This window comes from Lynx canadensis, chromosome B3, assembly GCF_007474595.2.
Source record: "Lynx canadensis isolate LIC74 chromosome B3, mLynCan4.pri.v2, whole genome shotgun sequence".
NCBI lineage: Eukaryota > Metazoa > Chordata > Mammalia > Carnivora > Felidae > Lynx > Lynx canadensis.
In genome coordinates this window covers 26,952,381-26,973,433 of record NC_044308.2, presented here as the reverse complement: position 1 = coordinate 26,973,433, position 21,053 = coordinate 26,952,381, and the positions used below count along the sequence as shown (strand labels likewise).

General features: G+C 40.2%; 1 protein-coding gene across 1 annotated transcript in view; it reads left to right on the top strand.

Annotated features, from left to right (window-relative positions):
• Nucleotides 1-21,053, top strand: part of OCA2 (OCA2 melanosomal transmembrane protein) — a 408,608-nt gene that overhangs the window by 292,916 nt on the left and 94,639 nt on the right. Inside the window, exons 21-22 of the mRNA XM_030317586.1 lie at nt 3,981-4,074; nt 17,295-17,388. Coding sequence (XP_030173446.1) covers nt 3,981-4,074; nt 17,295-17,388 — 188 coding nt within the window. The remainder of the gene's footprint in view (nt 1-3,980; nt 4,075-17,294; nt 17,389-21,053) is intronic.

The window sequence follows — 21,053 nt, the reverse complement described above, 5'->3', positions numbered from 1 at the left end:
CTGCTAGAACTGATTCATGAATTCAGCAAAGTTTCAGGATATAAAATCAATGCACAGAAATCAGTTGCATCCCTATACATCAATGATGAAGTGACAGAAAGAGAAATCAAGGAATCGATCCCATTTACAATTGCACCAAAAATCATAAAATACCTAGGAATAAATCTAACCAAAGAGGTGAAAAATCTATACACTGAAAACTATAGAAAGCTTATGAAATAAATTGAAGAAGACACGAAAAAATGGAAAAAGATTCCATGCTCCTGGATAGGAAGAACAAATATTGTTAAAATGTTGATACTACCCAAAGCAATCTACATATTTAACACGATCCCTATCAAAGTAACACCAGCATACTTCACAGAGCTAGAACAAATAATCCTAAAATTTCTAAGGAACCAGAAAAGACCCTGAATAGCCAAAGCAATCTTGAAAAAGAAAACCAAAGCAGGAGGCATCACAATCCCAGAATTCAAGCTATATACTACAAAGCTGTAATCATCAAGACAGTATGGTACTGGCACAAGAACAGACACTCAGATCAATGGAACAAAATAGAAAACCCAGAAATGGACCCACAAACGTATGAGCAACTAATCTTTGACAAAGCAGGAAAGAATATCCAATGGAATAAAGACAGTCTCTTCTGCAAGTGGTGCTGGGAAAACTGGACAACGACATGCAGAAGAATGAACCTGGACCACTTTCTTACACCATACACAAAAATAAACTCAAAGTGGATGAAAGACCCTAATGTGAGACAGGAAGCCAACAAAATCCTCGAGGAGAAAGCACGCAAAAACCTCTTTGATCTTGGCCACAGCAACTTCTTACTCAACATGTCTCCGGAGGCAAGGGAAACAAAAGCAAAAATGAACTACTGGGACCTCATCAAAATAAAAAGCTTCTGCACAATGAAGTAAATAATCAGCAAAACTAAAAGGCAACCAAGGGAATGGGAAAAGATATTTGCAAATGACATATCAGATAAAGGGTTAGTATCCAAAATCTACAAAGACCTTATGAAACTCAACACCCAAAAAAACAAATAATCCAGTGAAGAAATGGGCAAAATACATGAATAGACACTTCTCCAAAGAAGACATCCAGATGGCCCACCAACACATGAAAAAATGTTCAACATCACTCCTCATCAGGGAAATACAAATCAAAACCACAATGAGATACCACCTAACACCTGTCAGAATGGCTAACATTTACAACTCGGGCAACAACAGATGTTGGCGAGGATTCAGAGAAAGAGGATCTCTTTTGCATTGTTGGTGGGAATGCAAGCTGGTGCAGCCACTCTGGAAAACAGTATGCAGGTTCCTCAAAAATGAAAAATAGAGCTACACTACGACCCAGCAATTGCACTACTAGGCATTTATCCACGGGATACAGGAGTGCTGTTTCGAAGGGACACATGCATCCCCATGTTTATAGCAGCACTATCAACAATAGCCAAAGTATGGAAAGAGCCCAAATGTCCATCGATGGATGAATGGATAAAGGAGATGTGGTATATATACACATTCGGGTATTACTCAGAAATCAAAAGGAATGAAATCTTGCCATTTGCAACTACATGGATGGAACTGGAGGGTATTATTATGCTAAGTGAAATAAGTCAGTCAGAGAAAGACAAAAATCATATGATTTCACTCATATGAGGACTTTAAGAGACAAAACATATGGACATAAGGGAAGGGAAACAAAAATAATATAAAAACGGGGAGGGGGAAAAAACAGAAGAGATGCTTAAATATGGAGAACAAACTGAGGGTTACTGGAGGGGTTGTGGGAGGGAGTATGGGCTAAATGGGTAAGGTGCATTAAGGAATCTACTCCTGAAATCATTGTTTCACTATTTGCTAACTAATTTGGATGTAAGTTTTAAAAAATAAAGAATAAAATTTTAATGTCTGAAAAAAAAGGCAGAAATGAATATGGACAAGAGAATATGGTCCCAACCTGGTGGAGGAAGAAGATGTGTGTTATATGTGATGATGGGAGTAAGCTATGGGGATAATGTGTCATAAAAAAAATCAGTCACTTTGGGAAAGTAAGGGAAAGTTCCACAGGAGAGATGCCCACGTGCTGTGAGAAGCTGCCCTTTGCTTGCTCCTCCAAAGAACCAAAACTTCAAGTTAGAGACTGCATCTATAACATTTGGGTTCATTATGAGACAACAAAATCAAAGAGTGAAACATGCTGTGAAGACTGCTCAGGGGCCCCCTGTGTCAGGAGTTTCTGTTTCTGCATCAGATAGATTTCCCAGGATATTACTCATTTCTCTTCCAGTAAATATTTGGGGCTACTGAAAATGAAAAAGTGAGCTTTTCAAAATGCCCTTTGTGATCCAACAAACAGTAAGTGCTATTTCTCAGACCTTACAAGGCAAATCTGGAGAGCTATATGCAGGGCTGGCAGAGCAACATGTGCAGTAGGAGTGTATGCAGTAGTCTAGCAGAGAGGAGTGTATACAGTAGGTGAATACGTCTGCAGGTTGACTACAGCCTTCTGGTCAGTGCTCTGCTGGGGCTCATGGGGCCCCCTAAATGTGTCTTCCTTCTGGCGAGTCCATACATCAGTAGCACTTCCTAATGCATGCTCTTCTCATGGCTGAAACCAAAGCTCTGGAGAGGCTTGCAGTAATATGAGATGCTTCTCTCTAGACCACTTACCTATCTTTGGTAAAGCAAGCCATGGGCCAAGCCCAGTGTCAGTTGGGGTGGGGAAGTAGATCCATCTGCCCCCTGGGGGCCACTGCAGAAGCATACACATGAAGTCCCACTGCAGGGATAAAGACAAGGGAGTGATCCACTCTTCCTAGATAAACAATGGGGCATTACTTTTTATGATATCAGGTGACCTGTTATCTACCAGAGCATGGTTCTGCCGTCCCCTGATTCTCTACTGCAATGAAATCACATGTCACTTATATGTCTCCACATTGGTTTCAACTTTCTGCTTGTGACTTTGGGAAATGCTTTTTGAATGGTTTACCGATGGAACCCTCCTCCTCCAGCTCTTTAAAGACATTTACACAAGGCAACTGCTCTGAGGCAACAGGTCCAAGGGTCCCTCCATAACATCTCGTGGGCTGCCTTTAGATGCCTAGCAGTGACATCATAGACATTCCCCCTAAGTGAACTGGAAGCAGACCTCATGGCTACATTCCACTTCACCCCCTACTCCCAGTTCCTTCTCCTACATTAGCAACAAGAGCCACAAGGGGGCATGCTGTTGGGACACAAATTCGTTACAGAAACTTTACAACTACTACATGTTTCTTTGATTACAATAATGTGAAATTTATCTTTGTCAAAATGTGCATGATTGACTAGAGAATTCTACTTTCTGATTGTTGATTATGATAACTGTTATATAATTAACATAAACAGGATTGGGAATACTGCCCAGAGGGCACTGGTGTGAAGTGGTTTAGCACAACTTTACCAGTTTGGAATGAGAGAACTGTGTTCAGGTTCCAGTTTGGCCACTTATAAGATATGGGTCTCTCCATGCCTTGATTTCCTCATCTATCAATTGAAGGAATAACAAATACACCAGAAGGATGTTTGAGGATTAAATAAAATTATATGTGCATGGGGTTAGTATAGGACTTGGTCCACTGCAGGGCTAAGAAATGCTAGTTAGATGGTTATAGTTATGGTCCCAGCCACTGTAGGAGGTTCTATAGGATGGTACCCCATTTAAGATCCACAACAGTAGTCAGGGTAGCTGAGGAAAAAGAAGACCAGTTAGCTGGTCATATAGGTGTAAACAAAAACATACCAGTGGGCTCAAACTCAAGGTTTTGTGGATTCTGAAGTTTACTTTGGTTTCCTTTTGAACATCCGATGCTTCTTATAGTTTGTGAAAAAAAAATGCTTTGGATCTTGCAAGTCAATCACACTATGGGAAGCTTTTCTGAGCTTCCATGGATATGATTTTAGTGTTCTTTTCCTCTACAGATTCCTGTACTCCTGAACCTCAGCCAAGACCCCGAGGTCAGCCTGCCTGCACCACCACTCATGTATGCCCTGGCCCTTGGCGCCTGCCTGGGAGGTAAGGGGGTACTGATGCATGGAGGGAAGGGGTTGCTAATGCTGTAGTGAGTGTGAAGTGATGGTTAGTACATGCCAAATTGAAAGTATATTAAGGAGAGTCTGGATGATTTACAGAGTGGAAACCCATCTTCAGCTTTGAGCCAATTCTAGAACTGTTTTGTTTCTCTACAAGGCCTGTCACTTCCTACTCTCTGCAGAACATCTCCTGACATTCCTACTTGGCAACCTGAGGACAATCATTATTGACATCTCAAAGTAAATGTGCTCCCATACTGCATCCACACTGTACCCACACAGATATGGTTTATATTTAGAAACATTTTGAATCAGAAGTCATCTTCAGTTGCAGTCTGATTCCCTCTGTAAGGGGTTAGGGAAGAAGTGATGAGTGGGTAAACAAAGAACTAGAGACTCTAACCTAATAGTAAGAAGAAAGATTAAAGATTTTTCTTTTTTGGAAATGGGTATTGTCCTTTGGAGAAATTGAAAGGTGAATTAGAGAAAGTGTCAGTAGAGACTGACCTCTGATAAGCAAACAGAAGGGCTTTGATAATCTTTTGAGGGAGCTGTATTAGAGTCCTTCTCGTATTTAGGAGGCCTAATCACCTTTGGGAACAAAAGAGGATTTTGAAGAATCTTATATAAACACACAAGATACATTTTAACTTTTTATTCTCTTATCCAAGCATGCTTAGATAATCCAGTGTGCTTTGTTCTTTGATTGATCTGTGACTATTAAATCAATAACTTTCAATTTATTTTATCTCTTTGTTTACAAAGGGGGATTAATGTTATTCAATGAAGTGCTATGATTTCTGGAGACAGCCAATTCACCTAATTCAGCAGCTGAGATCTCAAGTTCTTATGAGACTACACACCTGTTAAAATGCCCCCATTTAAGCATTAATCCCAGGAAAAGCAATAATTGTGTTCACAGCTACATTTAACATCAGTGATAGAAACAGAACCAGAGTAACCTGGAAATGTGTCCTTTCTGTGGGAATTTGTTCATGAAACCTTCCTGAGCCTCTGCTATAACCTGACACTGTGCTCTTGACTGGGGAGATGGTCACCTAAGCTAAGGTAACACCTTAAACAGATATGTCTTCTAATGGCAGCATGCATAGAGTGCTGAGGGAGCATCAGAGAGAGAGAGAGAGTGAGAGAGAGAGAGGAGAGAGAGAGAGAGAGAGAAGAGAGAGAGAGAGAGAGGAGAGAGAGAGAGAGAGAGGAGAGAGAGAGAGAGAGAGAGGAGAGAGAGGAGAGAGAGACTAGAGAGAAAGTCAGAAAAGGTTCTCCAGAGAAGAAAGTTTTGAGCTAGGTCTCAAGCAGTGAGAAGCCTCTAGGTAGTGCTGATTCCCCAGAACGTGTAGAAGGAATGTGGATGGGATTATCAAGGACAGAATTTGACATGGACCATTTATATGACTATTAACCTAAAATATCAATAAACATTTGTTGACTGAGCTCCCTCTTAAAGCAGGAACACAGCTGTAATGAATCATAAATATATTAAGCCTTGGAATCTTTGTACCCTAGTAGCTCTAGTCATTGAATGATACTTGTTCCTCGATTGCAGATACCCAGTTGTACTGAGTGTTAACTCTACACTTACTCTGTCAGGGACCCTCTCTCATTGACTCAGGGTTTGGAATTACTTTTTTGAAAAATGTGGAAAAATGTATACGGCATACAATTGACTTTTTTTTTACCATTTTTAAGGATGTGTAATGTTATCAGCCATTAGAGAAATGTAAATTAAAACTATAATAAGATATCATCACATACCTATAAGAATGGCTAAAATAAAAAATAGTAACAACACCAAATATTGACAAGTATGTGGGGAAACTTTAACACTTATACATTATCATTGGGGCTATATAATGGTACCATCTCTCTGGAGAATAGTTTGGCAATGTCTTAAAAAAACTAAACCTTGAAACTATCATAAAACCCAGCAATTGCACTCCTGGACATTTATTCTAGAGAAATGAAAATTTATATTCACCCAAAACCTACATATAAATGTAGGAAGCTACATTTATAGCTTGGAAGTTTATGGAAGTTTATGGAAGCTTTGTTTGTGATACCTAAAAAGTAGAAACAAACCAGATGTACTTCAATAAACTGTGTTACATCCCTACCATGGAATGCTACTCAACAATAAAAAGAAATGAAATATTGACATACATGGCAACCTTGATGAATCTTCAGGGAATTATGTAGAGTGAAAACAGTAAATCTCAAAGGTTACAGACTCCATGTTTCCATTTATATGATATTCTTGAAATTATAAAGTTATAGAATGAAGAATCTAAAGTTATAGATTAGTGGTGGTGAGGAGTTAAGTACAGGGCAAGGTGGAAGGAAGTGGGTATGGCTATAAAAGGGTAACAGGAGAGATCATTGTGTTGATGAAAATTTTCTGTATATTGAGTGTATCAATGTCAGTATTCTGATTGTGACATAGTACTATGGTTTTGAATTCTATTACCATTGAGGAAAACTGGTAAATGGTACATGGGATCTCTTTATATTATTCCTTACAACTTCATATGAAGGTAAAATTACCTCAAAATAAAACCTCAATCACAAGAATAAAAAAAAGGGAAAAGCCAGAGGAAAAATTGATTAAATCCATAATTACTAAGCGAAATAAACATAGGTAGGCTGACAGAAATAAAATCAAACAAATAGCCCAGATTCTAGAGGCAAAAGTCAAAGAATAAATTACAGAAGAAAAATAATACACATAAAAGTTCATTATGGGAAATCCCATATTTAACTTCTAGAAAAATCTCAGGAAGGACAGAATGAAATGAAAGAAGGAATTTATCCAAGAAATAATAGAAGCAAATTTTCCAGAGTAAAAGCATTACATGAGTATATACATACAAATGCCATCTTTGTGAAATTTTAGAACTCAAAGAGGCTTAGAGACTTGCCCAATGTCATACAACTACTAAATCTAAGAACTTGGAATCCACAGTAGTGACACCTAGGACCTCTTTCTCTCTACCACATGGAACCCATGCCATACATGGAATACCATCAAAAGTCTGTTAGCATCTTATTAAATTGCTGCAACAACCATTGGCATCTGAATAGTATCCTCACATTCTTAACCTTATGTGAACCCCAACTATCCTATGAGATGCCCAGGAAAAGTGGTGACTGACCTCATTTTATTCACATGTCTCCCCTACATTTCTTCCCCAGTAATGTGAGTCAGAGACAGCCAGATGGATTCTTGCTCTGTGTCAAAGACATTTGAGTCAAGGAGACATAAGGGAGTTATTCTGTGGGTGTAGAGGGGATCCTGGTAATGATTTCCCTGATCCTGAGAACAAACCTTAGGCAAGAGACTGGTCCTACTTCTTTCTCTGGATACTGTCCCCTGTCATGTGATAATGAGATACCTGGAGTCATTTCCAGCCTGAGTGTGGGGCCAAGACAGTGTTGATGAGTGGCAGAGCACACAGGTGGAGATAACTGGTCCTGGACAATGCAACTGAGCTCTGAAACAAACAATGAGTCCTGACTTGCTCCACTTTTGACTCCCTGTCATAACACCTATATTACCAACACCTTCCTGTTTTGCATCTTCCTTTCCTTACAACCCAAACCATTTTAATCAATATAACAGAGCTGGTCAGTGACTACTCATGGATATACAGCTTAGCAGATTTGGATTTCGATGGAGGTCTTCAGAACCAAATCTAGCATTCTTTCCACTATGCCCACTGATATACTCTATTTCCAATGTTTGTGCAGGACCTATGGTCTGGCTGACCCAACACTGCTCCCACTCTCTTCTCTGTTGTGTCCCTCTACTGTAATAGTTGCTCTGGTAGCTCATCTACTCTGCTTGTCTCATTTTGATGACCAATAAGACATGAGGGAAACCTGTTTTGGAGTCTGTTGACATAGATTTTGCCCTTCTGATAAAAATGTGTTGGTATCAGTTCCTCTTCATGCTTCCAACCTTAGATATAAGAACCATAAAACCATCTGTGATGGGAGGGAGAGGCCAAGAGAATTATGAAGACCTGCCTCTGACATTACTTAAGAGACACTGAACTGATTCTCCAGACCTCTGCCCCAAGCCTTCTTGTTACAAGGGAGGAGATTATTTCCCTTTGTATGTAAACCAGTGTTAGCTAGGTTTTCTGTTACCCATAGTTGAAAGCATTCTTAAAAGAAATTTAATAAATTAATGCACCACCTTCCAGTTTACAAGGCATTAAGGAGGCTGAATGCAAAGGGATGATTGAAAGGCAGGTCTGGGGGAATGAGGCCAGGGTGTGAAGACATATCCCAGTGCAAAAAGGGTTTTTGGGGAATAGCAATCCCCATTGTGCCATCCGTGCTAATTCCTAAAAAGGTGGATAGGAGTGAAATGTACAAAAGCTGAGCAACTGCTATACATGAGAGAAATAAGCCCAGCCCTTGCTCATTTCTCTGTCTCATCTTCCCTCTAAGGAAAGAGTTTGAGTCATGGGGCTCTTCACTTTACCTCCCTGTCCCCACCCAGCCCTCCTCTTCCTGCCCAAGTTGTCATGCAGCCAGAAGACCAAGCTGCTGTCCTTTCCCTTCCCTTCCATTCCCCGAATCTGGAATTGTTCAGGAACAAATTTACCTACTGAGCCAGTGCACCTTGGCAACATGAGGGACTTTCATTTTTTTTGGCAAGTGGCACATTGCAGTTGAGGAATTCATACCAACTCCAGTATGATGAGATGCTATTGATCTAGGGAATGCCATCTTAACTGGAAAAAATGGGTATTTTTTCAATTATGAATCCCTAACAGGAGAGAAGAAAAGTATTGCTTTTTAGTTTTGGAGCTCACACAGGTTGCTGAATGTGCCCCTGGATCACGTGTTTAAGCTCCATAAAATCCAGAAGCAGAGCTCTCCATGTTAAGTCCTGGAGTAGCAGTGTTTGGGAATGGCAGGGCAGGTACCGTCCAGGCACTGAGGTGTGTGCCCTGCAATGGAGACTGGTATGCAGGGTCTTCTGAGGGTCATGGGCTTCCCTGTGGGGACAACCTTGGTAGACATGGAAACATTTGCAGGACAGGATGGCTTGCCAGGGTGTGGAATCTCATTGGTGGGTCTCCTCACCCAGAGCAGGAGCCAGCTGGCTGTCAGGATGATGGGATATGTCAGTGTGACACACCAAGAGGAGGCTGTCTAAAGCCATAATTGATGTGGAATTTGTATTTCACCACCTGCTCAAGACCTTCAGATGCTTTGCATGACTTTCTACAGAAAGGCCTCGGGTATATGTCATGCAGACTGAATCTTGCCTTCTCTGATCCTTCTCTGGAGTCAAAACAGCTGGTTCTAGTCCTGGGTTTTTCACTTGTCAGCCCCGACATTTCAGCATGTTGCTTTTCTGTGCCTGTTTCTTCATGGGGACACTGGGAACCTCAGAGATCATGATGAAGATGAAACTCCAAGCCTTTAGAATGCTTTTGATCCTGAGTAGACACGGAGAAGACATCTGGTCTTGTCCCTCTCAAATACTTCTCCAGTACAACTCACCCCACATCCAGGTCTTGTTGAAGCTGGTTCTTCCTTCTCATTCTCCTTGCTGCCTCCTAAATCTCCTCTTCTTCAGGGCAGCACTACTATCTGGCCATGGCCTGGTGGACTTGGCCCTCTGAACATTTCTCTCGACCTCTGTGATCTCATGCCTGCTATGCATCTCCTACGTGGTATGTCTGTCCTGTCTCCCCAAGAACATGTACTCCCTGAGACCAAAGAGAGTATGAGCTGATTTTTCCACAGAGTGGCCTACTGGGATGGAAGGGAGAGCTGTCTAGGATTGGGAAATTAGCAAGAAGCTAATGGAAATCAGGGAGAGGAGTAGAGACAGATGTCAGAATTGACATGGAAATAGACTCAGTTCTAGCAGATGTCTGAAACACAAGAGGTCTTCAGAGTGGTCCTGGAATCCTGGAATCACCTGAATGAGCTTTCTATCACTACTGTAACACACAGAAAAACTTAGGGAATTTATTATCTCATATTTCTTATCTTCCAGGTAAGGGTGGCTCAGATGGATCTCTGCTTAGAGTCTCATGAAGCCAAGATTAAGGTGTCTGCAGGCTGTGCTCCCTTCTGGTAGCTCTGGGATGGGTCTGCTTCTGAGCTCACTCAGATTGTTGCCAGGATCCAGTTCCTTGAAGCTCTAAGACTGAGTCCCCATCCCTTGCTGGTTGTAAGCTGGGCTGCCCTTAGCTCCAGAAGGCCTCTTCATTCTGGAACTTGGGCCCAAATCTCAGAGTTAGCAACAATGTGTGGAATCCTGCTCATGGTGGGAATACCTCCCTCCCCTTTCAGATCTTTCCTGGGATCCTTCTGACCCCACTGTGATCTCTCTGACTCTCCCCACCCCATTTATTCTACCACCCCCACCCCTCCTCGGGTTCTCTCTGAGCCCCTGGAATATCTCTGACTCTCCCTTTGAGGCTTCTTTTCTGCTTTCAGCTGGAGAAAATTTTCTGTTTTTAAGGGTTCATGTGATTCAATGGGTCCACCTAGAGAATCTAGGGTCCTAGATAGTCACCCTTTCTTAGGGTCCATAACCTGAATTACTTCTGCAAAGTCACCTTTGCCATACAGGGTAACATGATGACATAACCACAGGTCCTGAGGATTAAGGCATGGGCTTCTTTGCAGTGGATGTGGGGAGCATTGGTCTGCCTCCCACACCACCTGGATCAAGCCAGTATCACCCGTAGCCTGGCATGTCCCCCAACCAGGCTCCCTGCTTCCTCTGTCACCACCCTAAGTCTGTTCTGTGCACAGCAGACTGGTGTCAGTCTGTCATGCCCTTCTCTGTCATGTGCAGAGCCACCACTGCCCTTCCTGTTACTCTTGGTAGTGCCATATACTCTGAATGCACTGAGAAACCAGTGGACTGTCACAAAAATGGGATATCAGAAACACAGTGACCACAAGCAGAGTGGGGCTAATCTCAAGGAGGCCTTGCCATCACAAGGCTTGAGCTTGGTGGTTGCAGGGTGCTGGGGAGACCCTGAAGGATTTTATTGTGTTCTTAAGATACAAAGTCTTCATCTTTTGAGCAAGCATATAAATGGATGTCAAAGGTTTTCACTGAAAAAAAACCGTCTAAGTTGTCTATAAAGGAAAAACAGAGAGAGTGAGATGAAGCTTGAGCTTGCCTTCGCTAGCCTTTGCACAAGCAGTCTAGGCTGCATGTTTGACAGGTGGTTTTGTTGCCTGTATGTGTGTTTCAATGAGAGGATAGGACTGCAAGGAAGGAGGGAGGAGGAATGTGCATTCAGCTGAGTGTCATTTGCACTGACACCTCATCTGCAAGTGCCTCTTGTGAAGAATGAGCCCCAGGCTGTGCGCCTCCTCTAGTGGAAAAATCCAGAAGGCCACATTGCTCTGAGGTTATTTATTCTGTACTTCTTTCCATACTCAGCACTCTGGAAGATGCAGAGATTATATGTTACTGGATTCTCAGAAAAGAGAGCACTTAGGGGCTCAACTTTTGCAGCCAAGACTCAACCCTTGGTTCTCCTTCTCCTGCTCTGCTGTTACTTATGTTGTCAAGTCTCAGAGAGGCTGCTCCCTTGTGTCAACAGGCAGTAGGCAGTTCCAGATTTGTGTCTCAAATTTCACCAATCCTTAGGAAACACAGCCTTTTCCTTGGTGGTTTATGCACAAATGTTAGAACTGAACAAAACTGGCTGAGCCTGGGTAATGTGCCTATTCTTGAGCCCTGACCTCTGAGATTAGGGGTTAAAAGATGCTGATCAATTTCATCAAACAAATTCACTCTTCCTTGAATCAGTAGTGATGAAGGGGGGCTCGTCTTGGGCCACATCCTTCTCCATGACCTAACCAGTATGTATGCATGTGTAGGTTATGACTCCACACAGATCTTGTACACTGTCAGAAAGGCTCACCCAGAGAGGCATTTAATTATCGCACTTGTTTGCATCCATCCTTCCATCAACAGACAGTCAGGGTTTTCTGTTGGGTGTCTGGGCCTGGAATGCTAAGGAAGGTGGTTCTTTTTTTTCTTTTTCTTTCTTTTTTTTTTTTTTTTTTTTTTTTTGGTCTCTTGATCTCTATTTGATTTAATTAATTAATTAATTAATTAATTTCAATATATGAAATTTATTGTCAAATTGGTTTCCATACAACACCCAGTGCTCATCCCAAAAGGCGCTCTCCTCAATACCCATCACCCACCCTCCCCTCCCTCCCACCCCCATCAACCCTCAGTTTGTTCTCAGTTTTTAAGAGTCTCTTATGCTTTGGCTCTCTCCCACTCTAACCTCTTTTTTTTTTCTTCCCCTCCCCCATGGGTTTCTGTTAAGTTTCTCAGGATCCACATAAGAGTGAAACCGTATGGTATCTGTCTTTCTCTGTATGGCTTATTTCACTTAGCATCACACTCTCCAGTTCCATCCACGTTGCTACAAAGGGCCATATTTCATTCTTTCTCATTTCCACGTAGTACTCCATTGTGTATATAAACCACAATTTCTTTATCCATTCATCAGTTGATGGACATTTAGGCTCTTTCCATAATTTAGTTATTGTTGAGAGTGCTGCTATAAACATTGGGGTACAAGTGCCCCTATGCATCAGTACTCCTGTATCCCTTGGGTAAATTCCTAGCAGTGCTACTACTGGGTCATAGGTTAGGTCTATTTTTAGTTTTTTGAGGAACCTCCACACTGTTTTCCAGAGTGACTGCACCAATTTGCATTCCCACCAACAGTGCAAGACAGTTCCCGTTTCTCCACATCCTCTCCAGCATCTATAGTTTCCTGATTTGTTCATTTTGGCCACTCTGACTGGCGTGAGGTGATATCTGACTGGCGTGAGGTGATATTTGAGTGTGGTTTTGATTTGTATTTCCCTGATGAGGAGCGATGTTGAGCATCTTTTCATGTGCCTGATGGCCATCCGGATGTCTTCTTTAGAGAAGTGTCTATTCATGTTTTCTGCCCATTTCTTCACTGGGTTATTTGTTTTTTGGGTGTGGAGTTTGGTGAGCTCTTTATAGATTTTGGATACTAGCCCTTTGTCCGATATGTCATTTGCAAATATCTTTTCCCATTCCGTTGGTTGCCTTTAGTTTTGTTGATTGTTTTCTTTGCTGTGCAGAAGCTTTTTTTTTATCTTCATGAGATCCCAGTAGTTCATTTTTGCTTTTAATTACCTTGCCTTTGGGGATGTGTCAAGTAAGAAATTGCTACGATTGAGGTCAGAGAGGTCTTTTCCTGCTTTCCCCTCTAGGGTTTTGATGGTTTCCTGTCTCACATTCAGGTCCTTTATCCATTTTGAGTTTATTTTTGTGAATGGTGTGAGAAAGTGGTCTAGTTTCATTCTTCTGCATGTTGCTGTCCAGTTCTCCCAGCACCATTTGTTAAAGAGACTGTCTTTTTTCCATTGGATATTCTTTCCTTCTTTGTCAAAGATTAGTTGGCTATAAGTTTGTGGGTCTAGTTCTGGGGTTTCTATTCTATTCCATTGGTCTATGTGTTTGTTTTTGTGCCAATACCATGCTGTCTTGATGATTACAGCTTTGTAGTAGAGGCTGAAGTCTGGGATTGTGATGCTTCCTGCTTTGGTCTTCTTCAAAATTACTTTGGCTATCCGGGGCCTTTTGTGGTTCCATATGAATTTGAGGATTGCTTGTTCTAGCTTCAAGAAGAATGCTGGTGCAATTTTGATTGGGATTGCATTGAATGTGTAGATTGCTTTGGGTAGTATTGACATTTTGACAATATTTATTCTTCCGATCCATGAGCACGGAATGTTTTTTCATTTCTTTATGTCTTCTTCAATTTCCTTCATAAGCTTTCTATAGTTTTCTGCATACAGATCTTTTACATGTTTGGTTAGGTTTATCCCTAGGTATTTTATGCTTCTTGGTGCAATTGTGAATGGGATCAGTTTCTCTATTTGTCTTTCTGTTGCTTCATTATTAGTGCATAAGAATGCAACTGATTTCTGTACTTTGATTTTGTATCCTGCAACTTTGCTGAATTCATGTATCAGTTCTAGCAGACTTTTGGTGGAGTCTATCGGATGTTCCATGTATAATATCATGTCATCTGCAAAAAGTGAAAGCTTGACTTCATCTTTGCCAATTTTGATGCCTTTGATTTCTTTTGTTGTCTGATTGCTGATGCTAGAACTTCCAACACTATGTTAAACAACAACGGTGGGAGTGGACATCCCTGTCGTGTTCCTGATCTCAGGGAAAAAGCTCTCAGTTTTTCCCCATTGAGGATGATGTTAGCTGTGGGCTTTTCATAAATGGCTTTTATGATGTTTAAATATGTTCCATCTATCTCGACTTTCTCAAGGGTTTTTATTAAGAAAGGATGCTGAATTTTGTCAAATGCTTTTTCTGCATCGATTGACAGGATCATATGGTTCTTATCTTTTCTTTTATTAATGTGATGTATCACGTTGATTGATTTGTGAATGTTGAACCAGCCCTGCATCCCAGGAATGAATCCCACTTGATCATGGTGAATAATTCTTTTTATCAGCTGTTGAATTCGATTTGCTAGTATCTTATTGAGAATTTTTGCATCCATATTCATCAAGGACATCGGCCTGTAGTTCTCTTTTTTTACTGGGTCTCTGTCTGGTTTAGGAATCAAAGTAACTCTAGCTTCATAGAATGAGTCTGGAAGTTTTGCTTCCCTTTCTATTTTTTGGAATAGCTTGAGAAGGATAGGTATTATCTCTGCTTTCAATGTCTGGTAGAATTCCCCAGGGAAGCCATTTGGTCCTGGACTGTTATTTGTTGGGAGATTTTTGACAACTGATTCAATTTCTTCGCTGGTTATTGGTCTGTTCAAGCTTTCTATTTCCTCCTGATTGAGTTTTGGACGTGTGTGGGTGTTTAGGAATTTGTCCATTTCTTCCAGGTTGTCCAGTGTGTTGGCATATAATTTTTCCTTGTATTCCCTGATAATTGCTTGTCTTTCTGAGGGATTGGTTGTAACAATTCCATTTTCATTCATGATTTTATCTATTTGGGTCCTCTGCCTTTTCTTTTTGAGAAGCCTGGCTAGAGGTTTATCAATTTTGTTTATTTAAAAAAAAAAACAACTCTTGGTTTCATTGATCTGCTCTACCTTTTTTTTAGATTCTATATTGTTTATTTCTGTGCTGATCTTTATTATTTCTCTTCTTCTGCTGGGTTTAGGCTGTCTTTGCTGTTCTGCTTCTATTTCCATTAGGTGTGCTGTTAGATTTTGTATTTGGGATTTTTCTTGTTTTTTTGAGATAGGCCTGGATTACAATGTATTTTCCTCTCAGGACTGCCTTTGCTGCATCCCAAAGTGTTTTGATTGTTGTATTTTCATTTTCGTTTGTTTCCTTATATTTTTAAATTTCTTCTCTAATTGCCTGATTGACCCATTCATACTTTAGTAGGGTGGTTTTTTTTATATATATATGAAATTTATTGACAAATTGGTTTCCATACAACACCCAGTGCTCATCCCAAAAGGTGCCCTCCTCAATACCCATCACCCACCCTCCCCTCCCTCCCACCCCCCATCAACCCTCAGTTTGTTCTCAGTTTTTAACAGTAGGGTGTTTTTTATCCTCCATGCTTTTGGAGGTTTTCCAGACTTTTTCCTGTGGTTGATTTCAAGTTTCATAGCATTGTGTTCTGAATGTGTGCATGGTATGATCTCAAGTCTTTTATACCTATTAATGGATGTTTTGTGTCCCAGTATGTGATCTATTTTGGAGAATGTTCCATGTGTACTCAAGAAGAAAGTATATTCTTTTGCTTTGGGATGCAGAGTTCTAAATATATCTGTCAAGTCCATCTGATCCAATGTATCATTCAGGGCCCTTGTTTCTTTATTGACCATGTGTCTAGATGATCTATCCATTTCGGTAAGTGGAGTGTAAATTCCCCTGCAATAACCACATTCTTATCAATAAGGTTGCTGATGTTTGTGATTAATTGTTTTATATTATTGGGGGCTCCTGTATTCAGCACATAGACATTTATATTTGTTAGCTCTTCCTGATGGATAGACCCTGTAATTATTATATAATGCCCTTCTTCATCTATTGTTACAGACTTTAATTTAAAGTCTAGTTTGTCTGATATAAGTATGGCTACTCCAGCTTTCTTTTGACTTCCAGTAGCATGATAGATAGTTCTCTATCCCCTCACTTTCAATCTGAAGTTGTCCTCAGGTCTAAAATGAGTCTCTTGTACACAGCAAATAGATGGGTCTTGTTTCTTTATCCATTCTGTTACCCTATGTCTTTTGGTTGGAGCATTTAGTCCATTTACCTTCAATGTTATTATTGAAAGATATGGGTTTAGAGTCATTGTGATGTCTGTAGGTTTCATGCTTGTAATGATGTCTCTTGTACTTTGTCTCACAGGATCCCCCTTAAGATCTCTTGTAGGGCCAGTTTAGTGGTGACGAATTCCCTCAGTTTTTGTTTGTTTGGGAAGATCTTTATCTCTCCTTCTATTCTGAATGACAGACTTGCTGGATAAAGGATTCTCGGCTGCATATTTTTTCTGTTCATCACGTTGAAGATTTCCTGCCATTCCTTTCTGGCCTGCCAAGTTTCAGTAGAAAGATCCATCACGAGTCTTATTGGTCCCCCTTTAAATGTAGAGCACGTTTATCCCTAGCTGCTTTCAGAATTTTCTCTTTATCCTTGTATTTTGCCAGTTTCACTATGATATGTTGTGCAGAAGATCGATTCAAGTTATGTCTGAAGGGAGTTGTCTGTGCCTCTTGGATTTAGGAGGGTGGTTCTTATCTGAGATCCCATTCTACTGCTCTGAAGACACCTGTTCTCTCCTAGAGTTGTTAGCCTGTCTTACATTTTCCTTTAAAATGTAAATAAATACCACCACATCCCACAGTGATTTGCCAATTCTCCTTAACATTTCCTCTTTTCTATCACATAGAACTGTCATAGTCCTATCTGTAAATGAATTTCAGTATTTATAAGCAGTAAACTTATTTTCTGGTTGTCAGTGTTTTGTTTGTTTTCTGCAGATATTTGCAAAGCAATCACTTTGATAGTACCTGTAAAGTAATCATCAAATCAAAAGCCTGTGAGATGATCTGCATATTGCAGAACAAAAGGTAATAGAAACCTACTACTAAGATAAACTGAAATTTTATTTTACTTTAAAAATTTTGATTCCAGGTAATGGGACACTGATTGGAGCATCGTCAAATGTAGTTTGTGCAGGAATTGCTGAGCAGCATGGATATGGATTCTCTTTCATGGAATTTTTCAGGTACTTTAAAGCTCATTTTAAATTTCTGTTTATTTGATCCTGAAGCTCACTTAATTAAAAAAAATAGCAATATGTACTGTTAAGCACTAGGATAAACATGTTTTTAGCAATTAGAGAGATGTTAGTGTTAGGTGAGCTTAGCTAAAAGAAAACACACATTAAAAATTTATTGCTGAGATTAGCTTCATAACCCAGAGCATGATTCAGGTATTCTGAATAAGATTGACTCTAGGGGTCAATAAATGGTTGTAGGATTCCTGGGTATTTTATGTTGTTCTCTTGAAAATTCCAACTGGGAATTGTGCCTTGACTGTCAATGATGGGCTGCATAATGAGAATCTGTAGACCTCCCAGATTGCCCAGTGAAAAATCTTGTACTTGAAAGGACCCAGAAATATTGCAGACAGAGGCAGCCTGGCAACATGCATTCATGTGTGGACACCTATCAGGAGGGCAGCACAGAGATGAAGCCCTGGGTGAGGAAAAACAGCCAATGCTTGCTCCTACAAAGGAAAAGCTGCTCCAAAGGAGCAGGGACCATGCTGGAGTCCTAACTCCCTGCATGCCTGTTTTCATATGGCATCACTGCCCTTTGAAAGTAGGTGAATGGGCAGAATTGCCATTGGCAGCTCCAAAAAATGGTGCTGCTAAAATGAACTGACATTTGGTGTTGAACAAGATTTCTGTTGACGTTCTTGGATTGTAGGCTCACAGCTCATGTATGCACAGTGAAGGTTCTCAGAACCAGCCCTGCTTAAGATTTGAAACAGTAGCTCTGCCTGAGAGGCAGAGTGACCTGAAGCCTATGGAGACTGTGACCTTGGGCTTCTGCAGGGCACTACTTGGCTGGGCTGGGCCTGGGATAAAACTCCACTGTCATACCTTGGTAAGAACCAACATCAATTTCTGTGCATGATGCTGACTTTTGGCAGACTCATACTGGCCATTTCTGTTTATGAGTGACTAGTAATTCTTGACAGTTTTACTCAGACACTAAAATTAGTTAATCAAAACTCCTGGAAGACTTGGGCATGGGATGGAGGGACGAGGCTGGACAATGAGCTGTGGGGATACCGAATGTGCTCTACTCTCAGGAGGACTCTGGAACATTGTTGCCCCCACTACTAAGAGATGGGATCAGAAACTTATCACTTGACCACCATCTTCCTGTTAGAGTTCATCTTCCTCTGCTAGGCATAAAAGAAATAATCCTATCACTTAAACAAGGCTGTTATTCAAATGTCCCTGGTCTCCTTTGTGAGCCAGGCATATGATACCCTGGCCCTCTACCTGCAGACAACCATGGCTGGACTCAATCTAGGGACTCTCATGGCCATTTAACAACACTGGTTGGTCTCACAAGTAGGCTTGAGAGGGCTGGTATTAATATCATAAAAGATTAAAGGATTTTTAGGGCAACAGTACACCCTGGTCTGATATTTTCTCCAGTGTAACTTTGAAATAATAATAAGGACATCTGCTTGACTAAAAGGTTGGTGTGCAGCCATTCAGATCATGCATAGAGCCCAGGGTTTAGCTCCAGCAGGTGATGTATTGCACACTGAACTTTCCAATATGTGCCCCTTGTGTGCCCAGTTACAGTGGTGAAAGCTAGGATAATATTTAGTAGCTTGGGAGCCTCAGAAAGACAGGGGCAAGACTGTCAGTTTCTCTTCCAAAACCTCTTTAGCTAGTGGCCTTAACAATGGCATCCACCTTCTTAGATGGAGAAAAAATATCTCTCTGGTTAGTAATGTTCAAGAGCCACATCTTATTTCTGTCTGGTTCCACCTCTGATCATTCTTCTTGTCAGGTCCTTGCTGCTCAGAAATCAGAGCAGTTTTCTCATAAATGGTCATCTAATTGTTCATCCCATATTTGCATAAAATTCTTGGTTTGAAGTTACAAATGTATTAAATGGACTTTTATCTACCTAATTTCAAAATTTCTTTCACAAAAGGTGGCTACCTATGATACACAGTGCAAAATGTTGACTTCCCACTTTATTAAAAAAATTACTATTTTGGGGGGGTGCCTAGGTGGCTCAGGCAGTTAAGCATCCGACTTTGGCTCAGCTCATGATCTTGAGGTTTGTGAGTTTGAGCCCTACGTCGGGCTCTGTGCTGACAGCTCTGAGCCTGGAGCCTGCTTCAGATTCTATGTCTCCCTCTCTCTCTGTCCCTCCCCACTTGTGCCCTGTCTCTCTCTATCAAAATAAATAAATATAAATTTTTCTTAATAAAAAATCCCATTTTTAATGACTATATGAATATATATCCAAAGGGAAATGGTAAAGGAATAAAATATAAAAGTAACTCATAATTTTGCTACCCAGAAATAACCACTAATCAAAATTTCGTGTTTTCTTCCATTTTCTCTTCCTCTCATGATACATAGATATTTGTTAAAAAAAATTTTAATCTCATTGTGTCTTACCTTTCATTTTTCAACATATTGGAACATCTTATCAGGTCATTAGTTGTTCTTTCAAAATAGGATATGTTTATACCTACAACATGTGGGTATATCACTATTTTACTTTTGTTGGGCATATAGGTTGCTTCCTATTCTTTGTTATCATAATTAATGCTGTGTTGAATATCTTCACAGATAAAAATTTGTTTCATTATTGCTAGTTGAAAATAAACTTCCTGACATACAATTGCTGGCTAAGTGAATGGTTTTTTAATTAAGTTTTTCTGTTTAATTCCATTATGGTTAACATATACTGTTATATTGGTTTCAGATATACAATATAGTGATTCAACACTTCCTTACATCACTCTCTGCTCATCATGACAAGTGCACTCATTAACCCTCATCATCTATTTCACCCCTCCCCTCCCCCACCTTCCCTCTTAAACCATTAGTTAGTTCTCTATAGTTTCTTGATTTGTCTCTGTTTACCCCCTTTGTTCATTTATTTCTTAAATTCCCCATATGAGTGAAATCAAATGTATTTGTCTTTCTCTGACTGACTTATTTTGCTAAGAATTATACTTCCTAGATCCATCCATGTTGTTGCAAATAGCAACATTTCATTCTTTTTTATGGCTGAATAATACTTCATTGTATATATATAACACATACTGTTTATCCATTCATCTATCCATGGACATTTGGGCTGCTTCCATACTATGGCTATTGTAAATAGTGCTGCAATAAACATCGGGGTGCATATATCCTTTTGAATTAGTGTTCTCATATTATTTGGGTAAATACTCTGTAGTATCATTACCAGATCGTATGCTAGTTCTATTTTTTAATTTTTTGAGGAAACTGCATACTGACTTTCACAGTGACTACACCAATTTTCATTCCCATCAACAGTGCACAAAGGTTCCCTATTCTCCACATCCTCATAAACACTTGTTTCTTGTGGTTATTTTTTCTTATATTTTTTAATTTTAGCTATTCTGATAAGTGTGAGGTGATATCTCATTGTGGTTTTGATTTGCATTTCCCTGATAATGTTGAGCATCTTTTCATGTGTCTGTTGGCCATCTGTATGTTTTCTTTGGAAAAATGTCTATTTATGTCTTCTGCCCATTTTTTAATTGGATTGTTAATTTTTGGAGTATTGAGTTCACAAGTTATTTATATATTTTGGATACTAATACTTCCCTGGATAAGTCATTTGCCACTCAGTAGGTTGTCTTTTAGTT